This window comes from Salmo salar, unplaced genomic scaffold, assembly GCF_905237065.1.
Source record: "Salmo salar unplaced genomic scaffold, Ssal_v3.1, whole genome shotgun sequence".
NCBI lineage: Eukaryota > Metazoa > Chordata > Actinopteri > Salmoniformes > Salmonidae > Salmo > Salmo salar.
In genome coordinates, this window is record NW_025548107.1 from 1,494 (window position 1) to 12,500 (window position 11,007).

Genomic DNA, 11,007 nt, shown 5'->3' on the forward strand with positions numbered 1-11,007 from the left:
CACACGGCCATTGAAGAGGAAGTGGGACCAACATTCCAACAGGCCACCCAATCAACAGCCTGATCAACTCTATATGAAGGAGATGTGTCGCGCTGCATGAGACAAATGGGGGGGTCACACCAGATACTGACTGGTTCTCTGATCCACACCCTAACTTTCTTTTTATAAAGGTATCTGTGACCGACAGATGCATATCTGTATTCCCAGTCGTGTGAAATCCATAGATTAGGGCCTAAGGCATTGATTTCAATTGACTTATTTCCATATATGAACTGTAACTTAGTAAAAATCTTTGAAATTGTTGCAAATTGGCATTTTTAGTTTTTGTTCAGTGTATTTAAATCATGATTCTATCTAATATAATATCATCAACAGGTTAGACTTGTCCATTTGGTGATTTTTCTGAAAAAAAGGCTGTATCATAAATAACTACTCATTATTTATTTTATTTTATTTTATTTACATCAGTCACAGTCAAATATACCCACAATGCATCATGAATTTGATGCTCTGGAACACTGGCTCCCTGGCCTCTTCTTCCATCCCCTTCTCTCTTCTCCATCCTACACGTCTGGAAACGGGATGTAAACGTGGGGTATTTTGTTTTCTCCTGTCCAGTCGTTTCAGTTTAGAAGACAGATGAGACAGAGAGAAGGATTTCAGTGTAGAAGACAGAGAGGAGGAGGAGAGGGGGATTTCAGTGTAGAAGACAGAGAGGAGAGTTAGAGAGGAGGTTTTCAGTGTAGAAGACAGAGGAGAGAAGGATTTCAGTGTAGAAGACAGAGAGGAGGAGGAGAGGGGGATTTCAGTGTAGAAGACAGAGGAGAGGGGGGTTTGAGTGTAGAAGACAGAGAGGAGAGGAGGATTTCAGTGTAGAAGACAGAGAGGAGGAGGAGAGGGGGATTTCAGTGTAGAAGACAGAGGAGAGGAGGATTTCAGTGTAGAAGACAGAGAGGAGAGGAGAATTTCAGTGTAGAAGACAGAGGAGAGGGGGATTTCAGTGTAGAAGACAGAGGAGAGGAGAATTTCAGTGTAGAAGACAGAGGAGAGGAGGATTTCAGTGTAGAAGACAGAGAGGAGAGGAGGATTTCAGTGTAGAAGACAGAGGAGAGGGGGATTTCAGTGTAGAAGACAGAGGAGAGGGGGATTTCAGTGTAGAAGACAGAGGAGAGGGGGATTTCAGTGTAGAAGACAGAGGAGAGTCAGAGACCAGGAGGATCCATGTCTGAGAGAGTAGGTAGTGATTTTACTTGACAAAGGACATTTAAACACTCAAACTGGACAGTTTTATCTCCATCTCTTCATTCAAAGACTCAATCATGGACACTCTTACTGACAGTTGTGGCTGCTTTGTGTGATGTATTGTTGTCTCTACCTTATTGCCCCTTTGTGCTGTTGTCTGAGCCCAATAATGTTTGTACCCTGTGCTGTTGCTACCATGTTGTGTTGCTACCATGTTGTGTTGCTACCATGTTGTGTTGCTACCATGCTGTGTTGCTACCATGCTGTGTTGTCATGTGTTGCTGCTGTAACAGTATAGCTTCCGTCCCTCTCCTCGCCCCCAACCTGGGCTTGAACCAGGGACCCATCGCGCCACAAAAATCCCCGGCCCTTGCAGAGCAAAGGGGAAACCCGACTTCAAGTCTCAGAGCGAGTGACATCACCCGATTAAAAACGCTATTAGAGCGCACCACCGCTAACTAACTAGCCATTTTCACATCGGTTACACTGCCTTGCTATGTTGTTGTCTTAGGTCTCTCTTTATGTAGTGTTGTGTTGTCTCTCTTGTCGTGATGTGTGTTTTGTCCTATTTTAAAACATTTTATTAAATGTTTAATCCCAGGCCCCGTCCCCGCAGGAGGCCTTTGGTAAGCCGTCATTGTAAATAAGAATGTTTTCTTCACTGACTTGCCTCGCTAAACTAAACACTCAGCATGTTCTCTGATGAAACACTCACTAAACTAAACACTCACTAAACTAAACACTCACTAAACTAAAACACTCACTAAACTAAAACACTCACTAAACTAAAACACTCACTAAACTAAAACACTCACTAAACTAAACACTCACTAAACTAAAACACTCACTAAACTAAAACACTCACTAAACTAAACACTCACTAAACTAAACACTCACTAAACTAAACACTCACTAAACTAAAACACTCACTAAACTAAACACTCACTAAACTAAACACTCACTAAACTAAACACTCAGTATGTTCTCTGATGAAACACTCACTAAACTAAACACTCACTAAACTAAACACTCACTAAACTAAAACACTCACTAAACTAAAACACTCACTAAACTAAAACACTCACTAAACTAAAACACTCACTAAACTAAACACTCACTAAACTAAACACTCACTAAACTAAACACTCACTAAACTAAACACTCAGCATGTTCTCTGATGAAACACTCACTAAACTAAACACTCACTAAACTAAACACTCACTAAACTAAACACTCACTAAACACTCACTAAACTAAACACTCACTAAACTAAACACTCACTAAACTAAACACTCACTAAACTAAACACTCACTAAACTAAACACTCACTAAACTAAACACTCACTAAACTAAACACTCAGCATGTTCTCTGATGAAACACTCACTAAACTAAACACTCACTAAACTAAACACTCACTAAACTAAACACTCACTAAACTAAACACTCACTAAACTAAACACTCACTAAACTAAACACTCACTAAACTAAACACTCAGCATGTTCTCTGATGAAACACTCACTAAACTAAACACTCACTAAACTAAACACTCACTAAACTAAACTAAACACTCACTAAACACTCACTAAACTAAACACTCACTAAACTAAACACTCACTAAACTAAACTAAACACTCACTAAACTAAACACTCACTAAACTAAACACTCACTAAACTAAACTAAACACTCACTAAACTAAACACTCAGCATGTTCTCTGATGAAACACTCACTAAATTACACTCAGAAAGAGTAGAAATTTTCCTACATTTTTTATTAAGTAAAAAAAGATCCCTTCCTGGGTGAAACGGGCTCACCCCCCCAGGGTACAAATCATGCTCACCCTGGAACTAGGGAGATACTGAAGTATGTTGAGCTTTCCTTCTCTTCTGAGTGATGGGGGGCGGCAGGTAGCCTAGTGGTTAGAGGGGGGAGGCAGGTAGCCTAGTGGTTAGAGCGCTGGACTAGTAATCAGAAGGTTGCAAGATCAAATGCCTGAGCCGACAAGGTAAAAATATGTCGTTTTGCCCCTGAACAAGGCAGTTAACCCACTGTTCCCGGTAGACCGTCATTGAAAATAAGAATTTGTTCTTAACTGACTTGCCTAGTTAATTAAAATGAAGGACTGGCTGGCTTGTGGGTAAAATAACATTAATAAAAAGCTTTTATTTGTAATTGATATTGATATTTTTACGTGGAGCCAGCGGTGAGATATGGGTCGAAAAACTTACCTCAATCCAGGGATGGGATATGCCACCTTTATCCACACTGCTCCAATCGACAAGATTGAAATAGTGCTATAGTAACCATTTGAAGTATGGTGGCTATATGCGTTACCTTTCCAGCCCATATCTCACGCTAGCTCAATGGGGGGGATCTTAATGTAACCATGATTGCATTCTGACCCCAGTGCAGCTCTGTGTAAACAAGCGTAATGGTAGGGTCGGCATCTTCTGGCAAGTTCACATCCAAACTCTCTCATAGATCGATTACTCAGGCTTTTAACCTCCCCCCTCCCACACAGGTCAAAGGTTGGAGTTCAACCCGCCCGCCTTCTGGAGGGCAGGAGAAACAAGATGGCAGATCAACAAGACAAAACGGACTTGTCTTAGTTAACCAACTTTCCCCACTGTTGATTTTTCTACACATTTCAAATATACAATTAGCTAGCCAAAGCAATCTAGAGCAAACGCCTCTTATGGTTGATATATCAGCTACTTTAGCGAGATTTCACAGGTTATCTGATTGCGAACTGCCGTTAGACTGCTAGCTAAGCTAAGCTAGCTTGTTTCTGTCTGGTCGGAAGCGGGGGTGAGACTGCTAGCTAAGCTAGGCTAGGCAAGCTTGTTTCTGTCTGGTCGGAAGCGGGGGTGAGACTGCTAGCTAAGCTAGGCTAGGCTAGCTTGTTTCTGTCTGGTCGGAAGCGGGGGTGAGACTGCCATCATGCAGGACCTGATAGCCACCGTGGACCACATCAAGTTTGATCTAGAGATAGCTGTGGAGCAGCAGCTGGGGGCTCAGCCTCTCCCTTTCCCCGGGATGGACAGTAAGTAGTCGCTACTTACTAAGTTAGCCTGTTAGCTAACGTTAGCTAGGTACTGTTGTAGTTTTAGCATGGTAGCTAACGTTAGCTCGGTACTGTTGTAGTTTTAGCATGGTAGCTAACGTTAGCTAGGTACTGTTGTAGTTTTAGCATGGTAGCTAACGTTAGCTCGGTACTGTTGTAGTTTTAGCATGGTAGCTAACGTTAGCTCGGTACTGTTGTAGTTTTAGCATGGTAGCTAAGCTAACTTGGCTAGTTTAGCTAACTTATGAACTGATTTTATAATTAGGTGTGGTTTTTTTTTTTTATTGTTGCAGAGTTTGAGGCTGCAGTGTGTTAGGTTCATGTATTGTTTTGTATTGTAACTTCCTGTGTCTGTCTGTCTGTAGAGTCCGGGGCTGCTGTGTGTGAGTTCTTCATGAGAGCGGCCTGTCTCAAAGGTGAGAGTGTTACCTGTGATGAGTTCTCTGTATGTGACTGATACAGACTCCTCTACAAGTGTGTGTGTGTATCTGCTGGGGGATGTGTGTATAAACTGATCTGTGTGTGTGTGTGTATAGGAACTGACCCAGTGTGTGTGTGTGTTGATATGAACTGTGTGTGTATAAAGTGATCAGTGTGTGTGTGTTGCTGCAGGTGGATGTGTATAAAGTGATCAGGTGTGTGTGTGTGTGTGTGTGTGTTGCTGCAGGTGGGATGTGTATAAAGTGATCAGTGTGTGTGTGTTGCTGCAGGTGGATGTGTATAAAGTGATCAGTGTGTGTGTGTGTGCGTTGCTGCAGGTGGTGTGTGTATAAAGTGATCAGTGTGTGTTGCTGCAGGTGGTATGTGTATAAAGTGATCAGTGTGTGTGTGTGTGTGTTGCTGCAGGTGGTATGTGTATAAAGTGATCAGTGTGTGTTGCTGCAGGTGGGATGTGTATAAAGTGATCAGTGTGTGTGTGTGTGTGTTGCTGCAGGTGGTGTGTGTATAAAGTGATCAGTGTGTGTGTGTTGCTGCAGGTGGATGTGTATAAAGTGATCAGTGTGTGTGTGTGTGTGTTGCTGCAGGTGGTATGTGTATAAAGTGATCAGTGTGTGTGTGTTGCTGCAGGTGGATGTGTATAAAGTGATCAGTGTGTGTGTGTGTGTGTGTGTGTTGCTGCAGGTGGGATGTGTATAAAGTGATCAGTGTGTGTGTGTTGCTGCAGGTGGATGTGTATAAAGTGATCAGTGTGTGTGTGTGTGCGTTGCTGCAGGTGGTGTGTGTATAAAGTGATCAGTGTGTGTTGCTGCAGGTGGTATGTGTATAAAGTGATCAGTGTGTGTGTGTGTGTGTGTGTGTGTGTTGCTGCAGGTGGGATGTGTATAAAGTGATCAGTGTGTGTGTGTGTGTGTTGCTGCAGGTGGTGTGTGTATAAAGTGATCAGTGTGTGTGTGTTGCTGCAGGTGGATGTGTATAAAGTGATCAGTGTGTGTGTGTGTGTGTTGCTGCAGGTGATATGTGTATAAAGTGATCAGTGTGTGTGTGTTGCTGCAGGTGGATGTGTATAAAGTGATCAGTGTGTGTGTGTGTGTGTGTGTGTGTGTTGCTGCAGGTGGGATGTGTATAAAGTGATCAGTGTGTGTGTGTTGCTGCAGGTGGATGTGTATAAAGTGATCAGTGTGTGTGTGTGTGCGTTGCTGCAGGTGGTGTGTGTATAAAGTGATCAGTGTGTGTGTTGCTGCAGGTGGTATGTGTATAAAGTGATCAGTGTGTGTGTGTGTGTGTGTTGCTGCAGGTGGTATGTGTATAAAGTGATCAGTGTGTGTTGCTGCAGGTGGGATGTGTATAAAGTGATCAGTGTGTGTGTGTGTGTGTTGCTGCAGGTGGTGTGTGTATAAAGTGATCAGTGTGTGTGTGTTGCTGCAGGTGGATGTGTATAAAGTGATCAGTGTGTGTGTGTGTGTGTTGCTGCAGGTGATATGTGTATAAAGTGATCAGTGTGTGTGTGTTGCTGCAGGTGGATGTGTATAAAGTGATCAGTGTGTGTGTGTGTGTGTGTGTGTTGCTGCAGGTGGGATGTGTATAAAGTGATCAGTGTGTGTGTGTTGCTGCAGGTGGATGTGTATAAAGTGATCAGTGTGTGTGTGTGTGTGCGTTGCTGCAGGTGGTGTGTGTATAAAGTGATCAGTGTGTGTTGCTGCAGGTGGTATGTGTATAAAGTGATCAGTGTGTGTGTGTGTGTGTTGCTGCAGGTGGTATGTGTATAAAGTGATCAGTGTGTGTTGCTGCAGGTGGGATGTGTATAAAGTGATCAGTGTGTGTGTTGCTGCAGGTGGTATGTGTATAAAGTGATCAGTGTGTGTGTGTGTTGCTGCAGGTGGTATGTGTATAAAGTGATCAGTGTGTGTTGCTGCAGGTGGGATGTGTATAAAGTGATCAGTGTGTGTGTGTGTGTTGCTGCAGGTGGTATGTGTATAAAGTGATCAGTGTGTGTTGCTGCAGGTGGGATGTGTATAAAGTGATCAGTGTGTGTGTGTGTGTGTTGCTGCAGGTGGTGTGTGTATAAAGTGATCAGTGTGTGTGTGTGTTGCTGCAGGTGGTATGTGTATAAAGTGATCAGTGTGTGTGTGTGTTGCTGCAGGTGGTATGTGTATAAAGTGATCAGTGTGTGTGTGTGTGTGTGTGTGTGTGTGTTGCTGCAGGTGGTATGTGTATAAAGTGATCAGTGTGTGTTGCTGCAGGTGGGATGTGTATAAAGTGATCAGTGTGTGTGTGTGTGTGTTGCTGCAGGTGGTATGTGTATAAAGTGATCATTGTGTGTGTGTTGCTGCAGGTGGATGTGTATAAAGTGATCCAGTGTGTGTGTTGCTGCAGGTGGTATGTGTATAAAGTGATCAGTGTGTGTGTGTGTGTTGCTGCAGGTGGTATGTGTATAAAGTGATCAGTGTGTGTTGCTGCAGGTGGGATGTGTATAAAGTGATCAGTGTGTGTGTGTTGCTGCAGGTGGGATGTGTATAAAGTGATCAGTGTGTGTGTGTTGCTGCAGGTGGGATGTGTATAAAGTGATCAGTGTGTGTGTTGCTGCAGGTGGTATGTGTATAAAGTGATCAGTGTGTGTGTGTGTGTTGCTGCATGTGGTATGTGTATAAAGTGATCATGTGTGTGTGTGTGTGTGTGTGTTGCTGCAGGTGGTATGTGTATAAAGTGATCAGTGTGTGTGTGTGTGTGTGTGTTGCTGCAGGTGGGATGTGTATAAAGTGATCAGTGTGTGTGTGTGTTGCTGCAGGTGGTGTGTGTATAAAGTGATCAGTGTGTGTGTGTGTTGCTGCAGGTGGATGCGTATAAAGTGATCAGTGTGTGTGTGTGTGTGTTGCTGCAGGTGGTGTGTGTATAAAGTGATCAGTGTGTGTGTGTGTGTGTTGCTGCAGGTGGTATGTGTATAAAGTGATCAGTGTGTGTGTGTGTGTGTGTTGCTGCAGGTGGTATGTGTATAAAGTGATCAGTGTGTGTGTGTTGCTGCAGGTGGTATGTGTATAAAGTGATCAGTGTGTGTGTGTTGCTGCAGGTGGGATGTGTATAAAGTGATCAGTGTGTGTGTGTGGGTGTCGCTGCAGGTGGAATGTGTATAAAGTGATCAGTGTGTGTGTGTTGCTGCAGGTGGGATGTATATAAAGTGATCAGTGTGTGTGTGTGTGTGTTGCTGCAGGTGGGATGTGTATAAAGTGATCAGTGTGTGTGTGTGTGTGTTGCTGCAGGTGGGATGTATATAAAGTGATCAGTGTGTGTGTGTTGCTGCAGGTGGGATGTGTATAAAGTGATCAGTGTGTGTGTGTGGGTGTTGCTGCAGGTGGAAATGTGTATAAAGTGATCAGTGTGTGTGTGTTGCTGCAGGTGGGATGTGTATAAAGTGATCAGTGTGTGTGTTGCTGCAGGTGGAATGTGTATAAAGTGATCTGTGTGTGTGTGTGTGTGTGTGTGTGTGTGCGTGTGTGTTGCTGCAGGTGGGATGTGTATAAAGTGATCTGTGTGTGTGTGTGTGTGTGTGTGTGTGTGTGTGTGTGTGCGTGTGTGTTGCTGCAGGTGGGATGTGTCCTTTCCGTCACATCAGTGGGGAGAAGACAGTGGTGTGTAAACACTGGCTCAGAGGACTCTGTAAGAAGGGAGATCAGTGTGAGTTTCTACACGAGTACGACATGACCAAGATGCCCGAGTGTTACTTCTACTCCAAGTTCGGTATGTGGCTGGGCTTTATTTAACCTTTATTTAACCTTTATTTAACCCTTTATTTAACCCTTTATTTAACCCTTTATTTAACCTTTATTTAACCTTTATTTAACCCTTTATTTACCCTTTATTTAACCTTTATTTAACCTTTTATTTAACCCTTTATTTAACCCTTTATTTAACCCTTTATTTAACCTTTATTTAACCCTTTATTTAACCTTTATTTAATCTTTATTTAGCCTTTTATTTAACCTTTTATTTAACCTTTTATTTAACCTTTATTTAACCCTTTATTGAACCCTTTATTGAACCCTTTATTTAACCTTTATTTAACCCTTTATTTAACCCTTTATTTAACCCTTTATTTAACCTTTATTTAATCTTTATTTAGCCTTTTATTTAACCTTTTATTTAACCTTTACTTAACCCTTTATTTAACCCTTTATTTAACCCTTTATTTAACCCTTATTTAACCCTTTATTTAACCTTTATTTAACCCTTTATTTAACCCTTTATTTAACCTTTATTTAACCTTTATTAAACCATTGAACCTTTATTGAACCTTTATTTAACCCTTTATTGAACCCTTTATTTAACCTTTTATTTAACCTTTTATTTAACCTTTTATTTAACCTTTTATTTAACCTGGTAAGTCAGTTAAGAACAATTTCTTATTTTACAATGACGGCCTCCTGCGGTGGCTGGGATTTAAAAAAAGATTATAGGACAAAACACACATCTCAACGAGAGACGACAACACAGCATGGCAGCAACACAACACTACATAAAGAGAGACCTGAGACAACAACACAGCATGGCAGCAACACATGACAACACAGCATGGTAGCAACACATGACAACACAGCATGGTAGCAACACATGACAACACAGCATGGTAGCAACACATGACAACACAGCATGGTAGCAACACATGACAACACAGCATGGTAGCAACACATGACAACACAGCATGGTAGCAACACATGACAACACAGCATGGCAGCAACACAACATGACAACACAGCATGGCAGCAACACAACATGACAACACAGCATGGTAGCAACACATGACAACACAGCATGGTAGCAACACATGACAACACAGCATGGCAGCAAAACATGACAACACAGCATGGTAGCAACACATGACAACACAGCATGGTAGCAACACATGACAACACAGCAAGGCAACAACACATGACAATACAGCATGGTAGCAACACATGACAACACAGCAACACATGACAACACAGCATGGCAGCAACACATGACAACACAGCATGGCAGCAACACATGACAACACAACAACAGCATGGCAGCAACACAACATGGCAGCAACACAACATGGCAGCAACACAACATGGCAGCAACACAACATGGCAGCAACATGGCAGCAACACAACATGGCAGCAACACAACATGGCAGCAACACAACATGGCAGCAACACAACATGGCAGCAACACAACATGGCAGCAACATGGCAGCAACACAACATGGCAGCAACATGGCAGCAACACATGGCAGCAACACAACATGGCAGCAACATGGCAGAAACATGGCAGCAACATGACAACAACATGGCAGCAACATGACAACATGGCAGCAACACAACATGGCAGCAACACAACATGGCAGCAACACAACGTGGCAGCAACACAACAGCAACACAACATGGCAGCAACACAACATGACAACAACATGGCAGAAACACAACATGACAACAACACAACATGGCAGCAACACAACATGGCAGCAACACAACATGGCAGCAACACAACATGGCAGCAACACAACATGACAACAACATGGTAGCAACACAACATGGTAGCATCACAACATGGTACAAACATTATTGGGCTCAGACAACAGCACAAAGGGCAAGAAGGTAGAGACAACAATACATCACAAAAAGCAGCCACAACTGTCAGTAAGAGTGTCCATGATTGAGTCTTTGAATGAAGAGATGGAGATAAAACTGTCCAGTTTGAGTGTTTGTTGCAGCTCGTTCCAGCCCCATCTGTATTGGCTAACTGTCTACTGCAGTTCTCCCATCTGTATCGGCTAACTGTCTACTGCAGTTCCCCCCATCTGTATCGGCTAACTGTACCGTGGTGCCCCCATCTGTATCGGCTAAATGTCTACTGCAGTTCCCCCTATCTGTATTGGCTAACTGTCTACTGCAGTTCTCCCCATCTGTATCGGCTAACTGTCTACCGCGGTGCCCCCATCTGTATCGGCTAACTGTCTACCGCGGTGCCCCCATCTGTATGGGCTAACTGTCTACCGCGGTGCCCCCCATCTGTATGGGCTAACTGTCTACCGCGGTGCCCCCATCTGTATGGGCTAACTGTCTACCGCGGTGCCCCCATCTGTATGGGCTAACTGTCTACCGCGGTGCCCCCATCTGTATGGGCTAACTGTCTACCGCGGTGCCCCCATCTGTATGGGCTAACTGTCTACCGCGGTGCCCCCCATCTGTATGGGCTAACTGTCTACCGCGGTGCCCCCCATCTGTATGGGCTAACTGTCTACCGC

At 43.4% G+C, this 11,007-nt stretch overlaps 1 protein-coding gene across 2 annotated transcripts in view; it reads left to right on the forward strand.

Annotated features, from left to right (window-relative positions):
* The first annotated feature begins 3,777 nt into the window (after positions 1-3,777).
* Positions 3,778-11,007, forward strand: part of LOC123732673 (cleavage and polyadenylation specificity factor subunit 4) — a 19,865-nt gene continuing 12,635 nt past the window's right edge. Inside the window, exons 1-4 of one of the 2 annotated variants that reach the window (XM_045711931.1) lie at positions 3,778-4,073; positions 4,133-4,286; positions 4,673-4,723; positions 8,328-8,480. In XM_045711931.1, coding sequence (XP_045567887.1) covers positions 4,184-4,286; positions 4,673-4,723; positions 8,328-8,480 — 307 coding nt within the window. In that variant the 5' untranslated portion in view covers positions 3,778-4,073; positions 4,133-4,183. Of the gene's footprint in view, positions 4,287-4,672; positions 4,724-8,327; positions 8,481-11,007 lie in introns of both variants that reach the window. The other variant, XM_045711930.1, reaches the window with a different exon arrangement.